Consider the following 20,234-nt stretch of genomic DNA (forward strand, 5'->3'; position numbering starts at 1 on the left):
CCCTTGTCATTGTAGGAGAGTACTCCAATGTAAAATTTGCCAGATTTCATTTGGCTGTTAATGGACATTTGAGTTGTTTACAGTTTTTGGTTATCATCAACAGTGCTGCTATGAACATTCTTACAAATATCCTTTAGAACACGTATACATGCATTTATATACCCAAAAGTGTAACTGCTGGGTCAGAGGATATGCACATACTTGGCTTCAGTCAATACCAAATACCTGTACCAATTTGTGATCTCATCAGCAACATATGTAACTGTTATCATCAACCTCTTTTAAATTTGGCCATTTTGGAGGGTACAGAGAGGTATCTCATTATGTATTTAAATAACACATCCAGGTGTACAATTAATAAAGTTGAACACTTTTATTTATTGGCTATTTGGATATCCTCTTTCTTGAAGTGCCTATTCAAGTGTTTTGCCTATTTTTCTATAGGACTGTTTTAATTTTTGTTGATTATATAATCTGTACATCAGTCCTTTTTCAAACATATGCATATGTCAGATATATCATCTCTCCTTCCATGGCTTACATTTACACTTTTGTAATAGTGTTTTTTGATGACTAGAGATTCCTAATTCTAATGTAGCTCAATTTATCTATCTCTGCCTTTTTGGTTTATATTTTTTGTGTCTTTAACTGTCATAAGCAAGAAACACATTTTCTTTTTTCATCTTTAAGCTGTATCATTTTATCTTTCACATTTATACTTGTAATCCATCTGAAATTGACTTTTGTGTCTGGTGTGAGGTAAGGGTCAAAACTAGTTTTTAAATATGGATACCTAGTTCATCCAGCACCATTTATGAAAAAGGTTATCTCTTCCCCAATTCACTGCAGTGTTATTTTTATCATAAACCAAATCATTACACAGCTATGGGTGTGTTTCTTGATTCTCTGTCCTGTTCCCCTGTGTATGTTTATTTTCACTTGTACCAATATCACACTGCCTTGATTAGTGTAATTAATTTATGGTAAAGTCTTGGTTACAGGTGGTGAAGTCCTCAAGATTCATTCTTCTTCAGGAGCACCTTGTCCCTCTGCATTTCCATATATATTATACATTAGAATTACCTAGTCAATTTCCACAAAAGAATTCTGCAAAGATTTTGATCAGAAATGCATTGATTCCATAGATCATACTGGGTAAAATCATTATCTTTATAATATTAAGCCTTCTAATTCTTTTTTTTTTAAAAGATTTATTTATTTATTTATTTATTATTTTTATGGCTGTGTTGGGTCTTCGTTTCTGTGCGAGGGCTTTCTCTAGTTGTGGCAAGTGGGGGCCACTCCTCATCGAGATGCGCAGGCCTCTCACTATCGCGGCCTCTCTTGTTGCGGAGCACAGGCTCCAGACGCACAGGCTCAGTAATTGTGGCTCACGGGCCCAGTTGCTCCGCGGCATGTGGGATCTTCCCAGACCAGGGCTCAAACCCGTGTCCCCTGCATTGGCAGGCAGATTCCCAACCACTGCGCCACCAGGGAAGCCCAAGCCTTCTAATTCTTTTCCTTCTTTTTCTTTTTAGAATTGAGGTATAGTTGATATACAATAACAAAGTGATTCAGTTTTTAAGGCTACATTCCATTTATGGTTATTATAAAATATTCGTCATATTCCCTGTGTTGTAATATATATCCTTGTACCTTTCTTATTTTATACATAGTAGTTTGTACCTCTTAATCCCCTATGCCTATCTTGCCCCTCCCTCTTTCCGTCTCCTCACTGTGGTAACCATTAGTTTGTTCTCTATAACTGTGAGTCTGTTTCTTTCTTGTTATATTCACTAGCTTGTTGTACTTTTTAGGTTTCACATATAAGTGATATCATACAGTGTTTGTTTTTCTCTGTATGACTTATTTCACTTAGTATAATACCCTCCATGTCCATGCATTTGATGCAAATGGCAAAATTTCATTCTTTTTTTATGACTGAGTAGTATTCCATTGTATACACCACATCTCCATTATCCATTTATCTGTTGATGGGCAGTTGGGTTGCTTCCATATCTTGGCAATTGTAAATAATGCTGCTATGAACATTGGGATACAAGTATCATTCTGAATTAGTGCTTTTTTTTTTTCAGATAAATACCCAGGAGTGGAACTGCTGGGTCATATGGTAGTTCTATTTTCAATTTTTTGAGAAACCTCCATAATGTTTTCCTCAGTGGCTGCACCAATTTACATTCCCACCAACAGCACCCGAGGGTTCTCTTTTCTCCACATCCTCACTAACATTTGTTATTTGTGGTCTTTTTGATGATAACCATTCTGACAGGTGTGAGGTGATATCTCATTGTGGTTTTAATTTGCATTTCTCTGATGATTAATGATGTTCAGCATCTTTTCATGTGCCTGTTGGCCAGCTGTATGTCTTCTTTGGAAAAATGTCTATTCAGGTCTTCTAACCATCTTTTAGTCAGGCTTGTTTTTTGGATGTTCAGCTGTATGAATTGTCTATATATGTGAATATTAACCCCTTATCAGTTATATCATTTGCAAATATTTTCTCCCATTCTGTAGTTTGTCTTTTTGTTTTGTTTATGGCTTTCTTTGCTGTGCAAAAGCTTCAAGTTTAATTAAGTCCCATTTGTTTATATTTGCTCTTATTGCTTTGCTTTAGGAGATAGATGCAAAAAAAAAAAATTGGTATGATTTATGTCGAGAATGTTCTGCCTGTGCTTTCTTTTAGTTTAATGGTTTCCAGCCTTACATTAAGGTCTTTGATCCATTTTGAGTTTATTTTTGTATATGGTGTTAGAGAATGTTTTAATTTCATTCCTTTATATGTGACTGTCCAGTTTTCCCAGCACCAGTTATTGAAGAGACTCTCCTTTCTTTTCTTTTTTTTGGCCATGCCACAGGGCTTGTGTGATCTTAGTTCCCCGAGCAGGAATTGAACCTGGGCCCTCGGCAGTGAGAGTGCAGAGTCCTAATCACTGGATCACTAGGGAATTGCCAAGACTGTCTTTTCTGCATTGTATACTCTTGCCTCCTTTGTCATAGATTAATTGACCATAAGTGCATGGGTTTATTTCTGGGCTCTGCATTCTGTTCCACTGATCTACATATCTGTTTTTATGCCAGTACCATACTGTTTTGATTACTGTAGTTTTGTAGTATAGTCTGAAGTCAGGGTGCGTGATTCGTCTAGTTCTGTTCTTTCTGAAGATTGTTTTGGCTATTCAGGGTCTTTTGTGTTTCCATACAAATTTTAAAATTATTTGTTCTAGTTCTGTGACAAATGCCCTCGGTATTTTGACAGGGATTGCAATGAATCTGTAGATTGCTTTTGGTTGTATGTTCATTTTAACAATGTTAATTCTTCCAATCAATATACACGGTATATATTTCCATCTGTTTGTGTGTTCTTCAATTTTTTTCATCAGTGTCTTATAGTTTTCTGAGTACAGGTCTTTTACTTAAGTAGGTTTATTCCCAGGTATTTTAATTTTTGATGCGATTATAAATGGAATTGTTCCTTAATTACTCTTTCTGAAAATCATTGTTAGTGTACAGAAATGCAACAGGTTTCTGTATATTAATTTTGTTTCTGGCAACTTTACTGGAATTCATTGATGAGCTCTAGTAGTTTTCTGGTGGTGTCTTTAGGATTTTCTATGTATAGTATCGTGTCATCTGCAAACAGTGACAGTTTTACTTCTTCTTTTCCAGTTTGGATTCCTTCTATTTCTTTTTCTTCTCTGATTGCCATGCCTAGGACTTCCAAAACTATGTTGAATAAAAGTGGCGAGAGTGTGAATGTGACATATCCCACCATTTACTTAGGTCTTAATTTCTCTCAATAATATTCTATAGTTTTCTGTGTAGTGTTGAGTGGTCTTGTACACTTTTCAATTTCTTACTAGGTATATGATGACTTGTGCTGCAATTATAAACTACATTACTCTTGAAATTTCATTTTATAATTCTTTGTGCCTGGAATTCAGATACAACTGACCTTATATTCAGCAACTTTGCTGAATTTTCTTATATTATAATTTGGCTAAGGTTTCCTTTGGATTTTCCATGTTCGTAATCATGTAATCTGTAAATGCCAGTTTAAGGAATTTCCCTTTTATTCCTACTATGTTAGGAATTTTTAAAAAATCATGAATGGGTATTGACTTATATTAAGAAGTATTCATTATTTTCCTCAATAAACTGGGTATAGAGAGAATGTACCTCAACATAATAAAGGCCATATATGACAAGCTCATAGCTAACATCATACTCAACAGTTAAAAGCTGAAAGCTTTTCCTCTAATATCAGGGAGAAGAGAAGGATGCCCACCCTTGCCACTTTTATTCAACATAGTGCTGGAAGTCCTAGCCAGAGCAATTAAGCAAGAAAAAGAAATAACAGGCATCCAAACTGGAATGGAAAAAGTAAAATTGTCTCTATCTGCAGATGAAATGATATTATACATAGAAAACCTTAAAGACTTCACCAAAAAACTGTTAGAATAAACAAATTCAGTAAAGTTGCAGGATTCAAAATGTTAAAAAAAATCAGTTGCATTTCTATACACTAATAATGAACTATCAGAAGGAGAAATTAAGAAAACAATCTCATTTACAACTGCAGCATAAAGAATAAAATACCTAGAAATAAATTTAACTAGGGAGGTAAAAGGTGTACACTGAAAACTATAAGACAGTGAGGAAAGAAGCTGAAGACACAAATAAATGAAAAGATATTCCATACCAGTGGATTGAAAGAATTAACAATGTTAATATGTCCACAGCACCCAAAACAATCTATAAATTCAGTGCAATCTCTACCAAATTCTCAATGGCATTTTTCATAGAAATAGGAAAGAATAATCTGAAAATTTGTATGGAACCACAAAAGACCCCGAATTGCTAAAACAATCTTGAGAAAGAAGAACAAAGCTGGAGGCATCACACTTTCTGATTTCAGACTATACAGCAGTCCCCTTCTTATCTGTATTTCACTTTCCTTGGTTTCAGTTATCTAAGGTCAACTGTGGTCTGAAAATATTAAATGGAAAATTACAGAAGTAAATAATTCGTAAGTTTTAAATAATACACTGTTCTGAGGAGCATGATGAAATCTTGCTTGTCCCACCTGGATGTGAATCATCCCTTTGTTCTGTGTATCCATACTATATATGCTACCCACACATAAGTATAGGAAGAAATATAGTATATACAGGGTTGGTATATACTGTAACCATGGTAATTTGATAGTATTCGTGGTTTCAGGCACTCAGTGGGGGTCTTGGAATGTATCCCACATGGATAAGGGGGGACTACTGCATTACAAAGCTATAGTAATCAAAACATTATGGTACTGGCATAAAAACAGACACACAGACCAATGGACCAGAAAAGACAGTCCAGAAATAAAGCCAGGCATATATGGTCAATTAATTTATGACAAAGGAACTAAGAATATACAACGGGGAAAGGATAGTCTCTTCAATAAATGATGTTGGGAAAACTGAACAACCATATGCAAAAGAATGAAATTGGACCACTATTTTACACCATGCACATAAATTAACTCAGAATGGACTAAAGACTTGAATGTAAGACCTGAAACCATAAAACTCCTAGAAGAAAACATTGACAGTGGTCTTAGTGAAGACTGTTTGGATTTGATACCAAAATCAAAGGTAACAAAAGCAAAAATAAACAAATGGAACTACAGCAAATTAAAAACCTTCTGCACAGCAAAGCAAACCATAAACAGTATGAAAAAGCAACCTAAAGAATGGGAGAAAATATTTGAAAATCATGTTAAAGGGTTAATATCCAAAATACATAAAGAACTCATACAACTCAGTAGCAAAAAACCCAAACAATCCAAATAAAAAATGGGCAGAGGACATGAATAGACATTTTTCCAAAAATATAAGAATGGCCAAAATGAACATGAAAAGGTGTTCAATATCACTAATCATCAGGAAACTGCAAATCAAAACCACAATGAGATATCACCTCACATATGTTAAAATGTCTATTATCAAAAAGAGATAAGTGTTGGTGAGAATATGGAGAAAAGGAAACCCTTGTGACTGTTAGTGGGAATGTAAATTGGTGCAGCCATCATGAAAGACAATATGGAGTTCCTCAAAAAATTTAAAATAGAACCATATGATCCAGCAATCCCACTTCTGGGTATATATCTGAAGGAAATAAAATCACTGTCTCAAAGAGATAGCTGCACCCTCATGTTTTTTGCAGCATTATTTATAATAGCCAAGTCATGGAAACAACCTAAGTGTTCATCAACGCATAAAGGGATAAAGAAGATAACACACACACACATACACACACACAGGAATATTATTCAGCCATGAGAAAGAATGAAACCCTGCCATCTGTGACAACATGGATAAACCTTGAGGGCATTATATTAAGTGAAGTCAGGCAGACAAGGACAAATACTGTATAATATCACTTACATGTGGAATCTTAAAAAGCCAAACTGATAGAAACAGTGAATAAAGTGGTGATTACCGGGGCTGGGGGGTGGGAGAAATAGAAAGATGTTGGTTAAAGAGTATAAACTTCCAGTTATAAGATGAATAAGAGAAGGGAGAAGTTTCATAGGGAAGGGGACCTGAGGCAGGGAACATAACACATAACATGTGTTCAGAAGGCAAAAGGAGATCAATTTAGTGGCAGTACATCATTTCGGTTGAAAAGAGGTAGAAGCTAAGGTTGAGAAAGTGGGAAGTGAGGTTACGGAGAACTTAGAAGGCCAGGCTGAATTTAGACAATGGCGTCACTAGAGGTTTTGTGTTGAGACAGGATGAAACTGCTTGATTCTGATTAATTCTGGGGTAAACTTGCTGTGGAAATGTGGAAGAAAAATAATGCAGAGAAACCAGTTAGGAGTTTTTAGGAGTAGTCTAGATGTACAGTGATGGTGAGGGAAATAGAAAAGGGAAATCTGAGAGTTTGAAGGAAGAATTGCTAACATTTGAGGACTAAATGGATGTGAGGAGCCATCATGTTCACTTCAGTTTGGAACATGTTAAGTTTGAGAAGATGACACTACATTTAAGTAAGAGAGGTTCTGAAGACAGGTGGAGACATATGGGACTAGAGCTCAGGGAAAAAATTAGCATGAGAAAGAAATATAAATTTGATCAAATATAAAAACTATTATCTACTGTCTACCTTTACTAAGCTATAATATTAATAACTTTCTTTTCCTTTAAGTCTTTAGGCCAATAGGAGATAAATCCAATTTTCTTCCCTACACCACTAGACCATAGTAGTTTTTGAATAATAAAGCAAATAATAATAATAGCTAATGGTTTTTGAGCACTTACTATATGCTAGGCACTGTTCCAGGTACTTTACATATATTGACCTATTTAATCCTCACAACCATTCTATAAGGTACAATCATTACCCCCTTTACAGATAAATAGAGAGGTTCAGACAAATATCACATAGATAATCAGCAGCAGAACCAAGATATGAACTCAAGCACTCTAGCTCTCCTTAACTACTATACTAATTTCACATCTAACATATATGACATCTTAGCAAATAATCACATTAAAATGGTTTAGGATTACGTTCTCATTTATCGCACAGAGCAACTTGGAAAAGTTTTTAACGTACTTACTTGTAAAGTATTTGTATCCCATACTTTCAGAGTTTTATCAAATGAGCTTGATGTGAACATGCCAGTGTCATGAGGATACCACTGTACAGTCTCCACACTGTATTTGTGAACATCAGGATGGCTTCTACAAAACAGTAATCAAAATTTAGAGATAACTGATTTATTTGAGTTTCAAAACTGATACTATATTCACAAGTAGCAGTCTCAGGAACGATGATATGAATGGCCAAACCTAGATCACATGCCATGTCCTAGCTGTCTAGAGAAGGAGAATATCTAGGCATCTCTAGTTTTAACCTTTCACAGTATGATGCGGAGGCCTGCTTCCTACTAAGGCTCATAAAATGAGAGACTTCTGATTTCAATACCATATCCTGGAGGGATCAGCCAGCTACACTGGACCGCTTCATGGAGACAGTGATTTTTCCTTACTGGAAGAGATACTTATTCTGGTTTTGGACTTGCTTTTCCTGGACATCATTTTATCAACACCATCATTCTTAGAACTGTTGCCTCACATACCTCCATGGTGTTCCAGACAGTATTGTTTCTGATTAAGAACCTTATTTATACAACAAAAGAATGCAACTGGAAGATGCCCATGAGATTCACTACTCTTATGTAACACATCACCCATAGAATCATGATCTGTTGAAGACTCAGTTATGACATCAGTTACAATATACCACCTTGTGATGATGATGTGCTATCCTGAAGGATACAGTATATGCTCTGAACCAGTGATCAGCACAGTATGTGTCCTTTACTGAATCTTAATTCAAAGACACTGGCTGTTTAGGAACACTTAAGAGACAATGGTGGGACATTTCAACACCAACTGTATACTTAATATCAGGAATTATTGTAGATGTGAGATAGCAGTAGTGGGGTTATGCTTATAAAACACCTTTTACCTTTTAGAGATACAAATAATTATGAATGAAATGATATCCTTCTGAGATTTGCTTCAAAATAATCCTCAGAGTAGGTGGGTAGGTTGGGGTAAAGATAAAACAAGACTGGTTATGACTGATAGCTGTTGAAGCTGGGTGATAGGTACACAGTTCATTATACTACTATTTTCATGTATGTTAGAAATTTTCAATAAGATAAAAGTAAACAGAAGACTACTGCAACCCTATGCAGATAGGACCATCATGAGTTCTGATTCCTTAAGGTGAAGGTTTTGATCACAATACAGAATAAAGGGCCTTGACACATGTGGTGCTACCTGAAGACCTCAAGCTGGCCTTGAGACAGCTGCAAAAAAGGACTGTAGTACCTATTCATATCTCCTTACTTTCTATGTCATGTATATATGTATATATATTAACTAATTTCCTCTTTCTTTCCTCTTTTTCTTTTATATAGGTTAACCATACAATTGAGCCCACAGGTTGCATAATCCTGATATAAGATCATGTAAAACCAGTGGAAAAATAGACATCACCCTGAACTGGAGATGGATGTGGCAAATAAATAGACTTAGGGTCATAGCTCTTTGGGGAAGGGGATAATTACATTTTTTTGTCAAATAATGGATACTTGCATTAGGTCAGGCTGAAACTTTTTTTTTAAAAGGAAGGGTAGGTATGGGAAGAAAGGTATACACTGATATTCGACAGCCAAATGTGTGGACTGTAGTGGACATGCGCCCTTTTCTTGGCTGAACATCCAAACTTCCTTTTGGGGGGAAATTCCCTTAGTTTTGTTGAAAGACAGCGCCTTGCCTCTTGTTACATAAAGCAAGGGGCTCCAGATATTCTCTTTCCCTTGCCCTTGGCAGTGGGGGCATGAACATGTGTCCTGGGCTTCATCAATACTGCCTGGGACTCTAATAAAACTCCAGCTAGTAATGCAAACCAAGGATAGTTAGCAATTATTCATAGCTGTGGAGTTGAGAATCTGTGTTTGTGACATGTAGCAGAACCCAAACTAAATTGTTCCTGTGGTGTGACCTTGACTGTGTTCTCTTGTCCTAGTTTCTCTTGCTTTTCTGCTCATTTTCTACATTTGATTCTTCCACCTTCCTGCCATTATGTGAGATATTAAATTTCTTTCCAATAAATTTCTGCTTAAGATAAACAGAACTGATTTCTATCTGTTCCTAAGAATCCACACAGAGATTTTTTCAGTTTTAAATAAAATAAATCTTTAATGTAGTGATCACAAATAAAAGCTCATTTATATTTTAGATTTTAAAATAGGACAAAATATTGTATTATTCTCTTACTATGTATGATCTGTCATTCTCATTCACATTTAATAAAAATTTGGGTACAGGAATCTTTTTGGTGCTCAGAACAAACACATTAAGTAAAGCAAAAATAAATATCAGGAAACAGTCTAAGCCACATTAACTTAGTAACAATTTTTATTGAAATTATTTTTTAAAGTTAGATTATAAAGTCTTTGAATGTAAAATGCTACTTTAACTCATTTTGTAAAGATGCTTATATGCCCATTTACCAAAGTCATGGTTTTGAAGTTAAGAGTTTGAATCTAAGAAGAAAGTCATAATAAAGTAAGATTGATGTCCTAAGCATTTATTTGACATCACACACCAGAAAAGCAAATCATAGCCACTCATGGAATAACATTACATAGCATGTGGTATATATAAAAATATTATTTTAACAGTGTTAAAATGATAGCTAAGATAAAATAAGACAAAGATGAATTAAACTAATTAATGACTGTCTTACACTTTAGAATTTATATTTTTTGTTTGTTTGTTTGGTGGGAGTGGAGAGAATATAAAATGGTATAAGCCTCTTAGGAACCAAGTTCCAGAGTACTTGAAGTGCTATCTTGTTTTGTACCAAGTGTACCTATAATTATGTTGCTTCCTATTTATATAGTGGCTTTACAATTTTTAATATGCTTTTTAAAAGATAGTATTTTATTTAAGTCTTACAGAAAACTTACAAGAATAACAGGGCAAGTATAATTATCTCTAAGACAAAATAGTTTCGTCAGAGGCTCAGAGAAATAGTTTCCTTAAATCTGTATTTCCAAAGTGAAGCACCAGAGCCAAGAAACATTTGTAAATCTCCTCACAAATATTCCACGAACTTATGCATCTATCTAGTGCTTTGGGAACAGCTTTAATACAGAGTGGTTGCTGATATGAATGTTCATGAAGTTTTTCCTCTTGAAAACATTTTTTCGACACCTATTCTCTATGTTAATTCAAGGACTCTTCAAAATCAGATCAAATACAGGAAATGAAAAAGAATTAAGTGATGATTATGAACAAATTAAAACAAAATCACAGAACACTTTATTAAAAACTTAAAAATAGGGCTTCCTTGGTGGCGCAGTGGTTGAGAATCTGCCTGCCAATGCAGGGGACACGGGTTCCAGCCCTGGTCTGGGAAGATCCCACATGCCACAGAGCAACTAAGCCCGTGAGCCACAACTACTGAGCCTGCGCGTCTGGAGCCTGTGCTCCGCAACAAGAGAGGCCGCGACAGAGAGAGGCCCGCGCACCGCGATGAAGAGTGGCCCCCGCTCGCCGCAACTGGAGAAAGCCCTCTCACAGAAACGAAGACCCAACACAGCCAAAAATAAAAAATATAAATAAATTAATTAATTAAAGAAACGTTTAAAAAAATACTAAAAAAAAAAAAACTTAAAAATAATTCTCACAAGATTGGAAAGCCAGTAAATAGTCAAAAAATTCAAGACAAAGAGAAGTATGTTAAGTTAGGCAGCTTTGAGTAAATAGAGAGGTAAGGAAGGGGTGTGTGTGTGTGTGTGTGATTGTTAGTACATTTATGGCTTCTAGCTGTTAATCTTTTTGTTCTATTAATGACAGTTGAAAAATCTAATTTGTGTTTATATTTAGCTGGAAAGACTCAAATGAGTCTTATGCTAAGTAGTCTAAAAACTAAAATTAGTTACTGAGGTGTGCTATGTAGGTGGAGAACAAAAAGAACATAATCAGAAGTTTTTTCATGTTTTGCGTTTGATACAAAAATACTCAAATGTTTATAAATTCATGAATTACATTTTTAATACACACCTGCCAACGGAACACACTGCTTTACATGTGTAATAAGGTTGTCTGCTGGAGTTCTCAAGATCATAAAGCACAATCACACCATCTGAACCACCTGATAACATGCTAATAATAAAAAAAGTTCACATTAATTTATCATTTTATATAGTCCATTTATGACTATGTATTTCTGAAAATTACTGATCTACAAACTCAAATTTATTATGCCCATAAATACAGAGTAAATCTTCATTAGTATAGACTGAAATAAACTAAAATTTTTAACCTAATGTTTGTGGAAGAATGAATATAGAAAGATTCAATCTGTGATCAGTTAAAATTTACCTTCATGATTCCAAAAAGAAAGGACAGTAGAAAGAAGATGGCAAAAGATACTTCTTATTTAAGGAAGTGAAATATTACAGAGTCATTTTAAATGGCCTAGTTATAAATGGAATCAGGCAGACCAGTTATTACCTGGGCAAGTTACTTCACCTAAGGTTTTTCATTTGTGAAAAGTGGGACATTTTCACCTAAATCATAAAGTTGATATAAAGATAAGTCATATGCAAAGGTCTTTTATACTGCCTGGCAAAAAATAGGGGATCCATAAGTGTTAGATTTCTTCCCTCCATTATGAATGCATTTACTCAACTCATTCAATTTTGAGCTTCTGCAATATGCTAGGCATTATGCCAATTCAACTATGAACAAGACAGGCATGATTCCTGACTCCCCAGTTTACAATCTAATAGGGAAAACACATAGATTTGTGAATTTAATTTATATATCTATATATGTAAATATTTATGCATCTATATAAAGTATTGCTATTTGTTAATATTACTGCTCACCATCAATTCTGGTGCTGTCTCTATTCATTCTTGTTCTGATTTTATTCTCTGGTAGATTCTTAAGAAAGGCCTAATAAGAACAATACTCTGAATTTTTGTATGTTACTAATAATTAGTCCTTTTGTACTTGAAAATTAGTCTGGTTGGATATAAAATTCTTGACTCACATTTTATTTCCTTGAACATCTTAGAAAGGAAACTTCATTTCTTTGAGCATAAAGCTCAAAATCAAAGTCTGGTTACAATATGATTCTCTTTCCCTTATATGTAGTTTCAGATTTTATTCATTCTAGGAATGTTTCCTTGGATTATAGTTTTAGCCTTTATTCCATTCTCTTCCTTTGGGTTTCTTCTCTGGAAACTCCTATTATATGTATGTTAGATCTTCTTTGCCTATCTTCTACATACATCTGTATCTCAAATACTTTTCCTTTCTCCATTTATTTTTGATTTTTAAATGTTTCCTCTTATATTTTATTTGCTTGTATTCCTTATGCTTTAGTCTTCATTTCTGAAACTTTCTTTTCTAATTTTTTCTTGAGTTTGATCATCTCATTTTTCAGTTTTTCTAATTCCTACTTATGTTACTCTTTCATACACTGTATCTTTTTTTTTTTTTTTAGCCAACTAACTATCAAGATTTATTTTTCATGATGATGTTCTGTATACAGTACTCTAGGAATTATAAATCAATAAACACTTTCTACAGGATGCCTTAATATATATTCAATTCTTTTTAAAAGTTAAACTATCAAGAATGTACTTTTAAAAAAATCACCTGTTAATAAACATCTGTGTAACAAGAATATTTATAGTAGAATTCTTTTTTTTTTAAACATCTTTATTGAAGTATAATTGCTTCACAATGGTGTGTTAGTTTCTGCTTTATAACAAAGTGAATCAGCTACACATATACACACGTTCCCATATCTCCTCCCTCCTGCATCTCCCTCCCTCCCACCCTCCCCATCCCACCCCCCCAGGCGGTCACAAAGCACCAAGCTGATCTCCCTGTGCTATGCGGCTGCTTCCCACTAGCTATCTATTTTACATTTGGTAGATACATACACTGTATCTTTTAAAAATGACTTTTAGGGACTTCCCTGGCAGTCCAGTGGTTAAGACTCTGTGCTTCCACTGCAGGAGGCACAGGTCTGATCCCTGATCCGGGAACTAAGATCCCACATGCCACACGGTGCAGCCAAAAAAATAAAGAAAATAAAAAACAGAAATGACTTGCAGCTAGTTTTAAAATATTAGGTTAGAGTTCTCATCTATTTTGTAGGCATATCTTTCTGGCACAACTACACTGTCTACAGGAACATTATTCTATTTATTCTCTTTGTTCTTAAAATAATTTTGTATGAGCTTTGATCTTAATCCTATTCTTTTGCTCATTTTTATGTAAAATTAATTTTCTTAAACTTTTAAAAGGGAGGCTTCGTTTATAACAATATTTAAAATTTATATCTCTAGAACATCCTCCTCCTCTTCTTTTTCAAATAAGATGCTCAAAATATGGCAGCTAACTTTCAGAGATTTCCTGATTCTATTCACCTCCCCAATTTTTATCTGATCCATCTTTTTCCCTTGTTTCTTTCTATTGTCCCTGTACTGCTCACTTTGGATTCTATTCCAAACAGTTTCTCCTCAATGTAGGGTTCTGTCCATTAGGGCATCTTTAGGTGATTAGCTGGAGAGATTATAGGGCCTAAAGCACTCCAACCTCTTTGGGTCTTACTGTGAATCCCTTGAACAACTAGAGTACACAATTCTTTCCCAGTTTCAATGTTGTAGTCAAATTGGCTTGCTGAGCTTTCAACTAACTGTCAGTTATTTTGAGTTATCAGGTCTATTAGATGCCCCATTGGTTTTTATTGCCTCCCCTGGTATAGATGCTGATACCACACTGATTTTGTAGTTATCAGTGTTTTGCTCCCATTCATCCATATTTTGTGGTTTGTGGAGATATTTGATCACTTATATTTGTTATAAGTGTTGTATATTGGTTTTTTATTTTGCCATCTTTAGTTTCTTTGCTATTTATAGTACAACATAAAGAGCTTGTGCCAGAAATGAACACACCTCTTTCTTCACTGAGACAGTCTTGCTACAAAAAAAAATATAGCTCATCTAAACTGTGTGCTTAGTGACTTGTACCACATTCTGGTACAAGTGCCTTACCTTGTTGTGAACCAGATACAAAGGGTTCATGAACTAGCAGCATGTCCAAGAAGCACTGATTTATAGACTTGTTTTAAGAAAAATTCAATATCAATTTGTAGAACAATTAGGTTAATTTAAAAGTACTTCTTCAAAGTTCTTTGCTCAAATAGTCCTAAATCTTACTGATGATGGGGCAGTAAAGAAAGATAGCAAGTAATGCCATGCTGAAGGTTTTTTTTTTTAATACTCAGCGTTAGCTTCATTACAAAATTTTGTGGTTCAGTTACTCATTGTGTATACAGAGAAATCTTTGTAAATTTTAACAACTACAGCTTTTATTTTGGTTGATAACATGTTGCAGCTTGTTTCAACACAGTTTTGAGTTACATGTGTACCATAACAATTCCAAAAACATTTTTCTGCATATTTGTACTTCATGAAATACTGTTTTTTACCATGGCATTACATGTATTATCAATGTAAAAACAATTGTTTTTAAAGCTGAACTTTTAGACTTAACTTAAATTGTATTTACAATAACATAAGATGTTTCATCTTTGCTAGAATGACTTCCAAAAGCTTTCCTTTGATTACATTAATTGGGTGAAAAAATTGAATATTATTGTAATTAATGGACTTTGTAGTTGAAGTATCTGATGGCAATGATGTTACTTAACTCTACAGTTATTATCCTGCTAATAAAGTGAACACAGTAAAAAACAGGACTTGATGTTTTTATGTGGACAAGAAAACTCAGTACCAAAGATGCATGGAATTAACTCAGAAGAATTTAGAAGACATAAAAGAAAATTCAAGCTTCACAGGATGATATACAAATGTACTTTATGTAGTTGCACTTGTTAAAATGTTGTTTTCAGATAGACTTCTTCAATTAACTCCTAACTATGGAAATAAATGCTTCTTTACAAGATTTATGTATTCTAGTTTTCATTCTGGTTTTCCGTGGTATCACTACAGCTCTCACAGTGGTTGGTAAATATTAACAGGTATTTTGAGCAAGTTACATGTGAATTGATTTTTCTGAGAAAAAGAAGACCTATATTTAATTTTCCATTAAACATTCATTTTGCTTTTTATTTCTCTTTCCTGCCAAAAGGGTTTAATGTAAAATACAAGTCTTAGCAAACAATGAAATAAATAGTTGTAGATTTTTACTATGCAAAAAGGGGGAAAAGGGGGAAACCACTGTAGTGAGAATCTTGACTTTTTTGTATATGCTCTGCAAAGACTCCTCAGTCTGTTATTTCTCACACATATTTAATACACATGTAATCTATAACTTCCCACATTTCTCACTAACTCTCCCAACTGGTAGCCTACTGGATTCATGTACTTTACAGGTCAAACAACTGATCACTACCCCAAATGATTGGCTGGAGTATTGAACATTTTTTTCTACCACCACCTAAGGCCAAAAGAAATCAGCTATCCCTTGCTGCTCATGTCTGGATTATTTTATAAGCAAATGTCCCACAGCTGTCCTTAATTGGGAGGTGTTATGTTGAGCCTGGAAAAGGTCAGGAGGAAGAAAAGAATTATCACAGGTCATCTTTTAGATTTAACCGTGTGTTAAAGTGAGCATTTGTTCACCGTACATGTTTCTCATATACTACTAGGTGAGACCATGACAGAGGCTGGAAATAAAAAATGGATTTCTATTGAACCTACTCTGGCTTATTTTAATGTAAATAATTATACTTCATTATAATATAAAAATTTGGGGGCAAATGCTAAACAGAACATGATAAGACAAACTTTTCTTTAGTTACTTTTACACTTGTCTTAATTATAGACCACATGAAGGGTTTTGAACTTTCTTGTAAGAGTAATGTGGGGTAGATGAGTTTTAAGAGGGGGAGATGGCACATTTTTTCTAAGCACTTCAGTTGTATGGAAAATGGATTGAAAGGAGTAAAAGTATAGGTGATAATGCTTTTGATTAACAACAGTATGCCATGTCCTATGCTAATCATGTTATACATATTATCTCAATTAATCTTCACAACAAACTTGTTAGATATTGTTGTTACACTGTGTAGCTAAGGGAACTGTGAATTAGAAAGGTTAGATAAATTGCTCAAGGCCACATAGCTGATAAATATAAAGCCAGGAGGAACTCAAACACAAGTCTGGTGTGCTTCAAACTTAATTCTCCAAAATATACTTCTGCTTTTTATATTTGTTTTCCCACTAGACTCCTTGAGAGTAACAACTCTGTTTTGAAATAGTACCTAAAGACATACCTCAGCACTTACACACTCTCTGCATACAAAAAAGTTCAGTATTTGTTGATTTAACAATGAATATATTTATATTAAAGTAGTTTGGAAATGTTTATTTGGCAACATTTCATAGGTTCAATGTTCTGTATTTATTTGAAATTAATAATGCCAGATTTAAAATGCTACAAATTTAGAATTCTTATTAATTTGTACGAAACTTCACAAAATTAATCTGAAAGCAAGATTTTACTGGATCTCACTTAGGAACAAAAATGATTATATAATAAACTTACTATCTCCCTTCAACAGGGTCAATGTCAAGGGTGTTAACTCCACTGCCATGGATCCTTTCAACATCTCTGTCTTTGTTTAACTCCAGTCCCAAAACCCTGCAAAACATAAAAATTAAAAGGAGGAAAAGGAAAAATAAAATTAAACAATAAGAAAGTAATTTAACGTTAAAAAGTCCTTATTTCACCAAAATTACATGGAGTCAAAAATCACAAGTAATGCTTAAATCTCCTAACATACATCCAAAGGTATTTATAGATTATTAAAGACCTTATACAAATTTTTAAAATAACAAGAGTACTAACAATTACATGTAAAGAATTTCTCCTGAAGCATTGCCTTAATTATCTTATCTCTTATTTAAAGGGTGTATTTTATTAATTTTTAATTTAGGTAGCTAGAAACTGAAACAAATTTTCACGAACAAAAAGTTAAATTCTGATAACTTAAACTTAGCTGAGGACATCTAGTGGACAAAAGCTTAAATTACAGTTTTTTAAAAAAATTCCCTTGTTTCTTAAGCCTTATAGAAGTATAAAACGAGCATGTTCAACTCAACAATTAAGCACATTTAAATAAATCAAATTAAATATAAATAAAAATGATTAACAAGTACTCTCACAAATTAAGATGAATGAAATTTCTGATATTCAATAACTGTAAACCATCATTATCCTGGTGAGGACGTTAAGATTAAATGAGTTGAAACATAAAAAGTGCTCATAACAATGCCCAGCATATAGTAAGTGCCGAGTGAATGTTAACTATTAGAATTTGTCTCAATCTTTTGGATGTCAAAAAGCATTTACATTAATTTAACCAAATGATCTCTAAATTCATTATTGATCAAAATAATGTTAATTTAAATAAGATTTTTCCCCCAGTTTTACTGAGAAATAAATGAATACATCGTTGTATAAGTTTAAGGTATATAGCATGATGGCTTAATTTACATATATTGTGAGAAGATTACTACAATGGGTTCAGCTAATATCTATCATCTCATATAGATACAACAAAAAGAAAATTTTTCTCCTTGTGATGAGAATTCTTAGGATTTACTAACAACTTTCCTATATATCATACATCAGTGTTAACTATAGTCAATATGCTGTACATTACATCCCTAGTACTTATTTATCTTATAACTGGAATTTTGTACATTTTGACCACTTTCCTCCAACTCCTCCTGCTCCCACCCTCTCCCTCTGCTAACCACAAGTCTGATCTCTTTTTCTATGAGTGTTTTTTTTTTCTTTTAAGAGTCCACATATTTAAGTGAGATCATACAATATTTGTCTTTCTCTGTCAGACTTATTTCCTTTAGCATAATGCCTTCAAGGTCCACCCATGTAGTTGCAAATGGTAGGATTTCCTCACTTTTTGTAGCTAAATAATATTCCACTGTATATATATACAACTTCTTTATCCATTCATTCATATGTGGACACTTAGGTTTCCTTGTCATGGCTATTGTAAATAATGCTGCTATGAACATGGAGGTGCAGATATCTTTGCGAGTTATCGTTTTCATTTCCTTTGGATATATTCCCAGAAATGAAATTGCTAGATCATGTAGTAGTTCTATTTTTAATTTTTTGAGGATCCTCCATTCTGGTTTTCCACAGTGGCTGTACTAATTTACAAATCCCACCAACAGTGCACAAGGGTTTCATATTCTCCACATCCACTCCAGCATTTGTTATCTCTTGCCTTTTTGATAATAGACGTTCTAACAGGTGTGGGGTGTTGTCTCATTGTTTTTGCACTTCCCTGATGACTAGTGATGCTGAACATCTTTTCACGTACCTGTCGGCCATTTGTATATCTTCTTTGGAAAAATGTCTATTCAGGTTCTTTGCCCATTTTTCAATTTTTTTTTTTTTTGCTATTGAGTTGTATGAGTTCTTCATATGTTTTGGATATTAACCCCTTATCAGATAAATGGTTTGCAAATATTTTTTCCCATTCTGTAGGTTGTCTTTTCACTGTGTTGATGGTTTCTTTTGCTGTACAGAAGCTTTTTAGTTTGATGTAGTCTCACTTGTTTATTTGTTTCTGATTTTTTTTTCTGTTTTGGTAAGAGTGCTTATTCCATGTTATATAACACTGTAGTTGGTAGGTATGCAGTAACCAAAACCTATCCTATATTGAAAAAAAGCTGTTGAAATGGACAAAAGTTTCACATCACTGCCCTGGTGTTTATTTCCTACTGTTCACAGTTTGCTTTCCTTTGGCCTAAGATCCACCCCTCTCCACTCCTCCCCACCTTTGGAGTTTTTTCACTTGTTTATTTTTGGTTTTGTTGCTTCTGCTTTAAGTGTCATATCCAAAAAATCATTACCAAGGCCATGTCAAAGAGCTTTATTCCTATGTTTTCTTCTAGGATTTTCATGGCTTCAGGACTTACATTTAAGTCTTTAATCCATTTCAAGTTAATTTTTGTGAGGGGTGTAAAACAGGGGTCAAGTTTCATAAAATGAGAATTTTTAACCTATCAAGTTATCATACTTTTTTTAAAAAAAACAATGCACAGTGCTAGGAAAGGTACATACTGATACTTTTATGCAGTGACAGTAGCAGTACTATTAATTCCCATAAACATTTTGGAAATCATTTTAACAGTCGCAAGTGTCTGATTTAAAGATATACAAGTTCCTCTTTTTCTCTTGGAAGACAGTTTAGCCTTAGATTCAAATATACAGTCTAACACTTACTACTTGTCTAACCTTAATCAATAAAAACAGCTAATATTAATTAAGAGCCTACTATTTGCTGACATTGTAATCACTTTATTAAGTGTAATAAATGGTAATCCTTAGTAGTAACTTTCCTAGTGGTAGATTATATTATTAAACACTTTACCTGATTATAAAACTAAGACATAAGTAATTTGCCCAAAATCACATAATAATTGGTTGAACTACATCTGAACTCTGACATTTTTTTCTCCAGACCATTATGCTCTACCATTTCTAAACTTCAATATTTCACCAGAAAATAATATTTTACATTTTCTCCACTGAAATGTCTATTTCCTCTTAAAATATTTT

The 20,234-nt window shown here is 33.9% G+C and overlaps 1 protein-coding gene across 2 annotated transcripts in view; it reads right to left on the minus strand.

The window, feature by feature from the left end:
* ERCC8 (ERCC excision repair 8, CSA ubiquitin ligase complex subunit) overlaps window positions 1-20,234 on the minus strand; it is a 68,304-nt gene that overhangs the window by 37,265 nt on the left and 10,805 nt on the right. The window contains exons 2-4 of one of the 2 annotated variants that reach the window (XM_007176066.3): window positions 17,184-17,279; window positions 11,652-11,753; window positions 7,625-7,748 (exon numbers count right to left, since the gene is read on the minus strand). In XM_007176066.3, coding sequence (XP_007176128.1) covers window positions 7,625-7,748; window positions 11,652-11,753; window positions 17,184-17,279 — 322 coding nt within the window. The remainder of the gene's footprint in view (window positions 1-7,624; window positions 7,749-11,651; window positions 11,754-17,183; window positions 17,280-20,234) is intronic. The other variant, XM_057541820.1, reaches the window with a different exon arrangement.

Source organism: Balaenoptera acutorostrata, chromosome 2 (genome assembly GCF_949987535.1).
Source record: "Balaenoptera acutorostrata chromosome 2, mBalAcu1.1, whole genome shotgun sequence".
NCBI classification, from domain to species: domain Eukaryota; kingdom Metazoa; phylum Chordata; class Mammalia; order Artiodactyla; family Balaenopteridae; genus Balaenoptera; species Balaenoptera acutorostrata.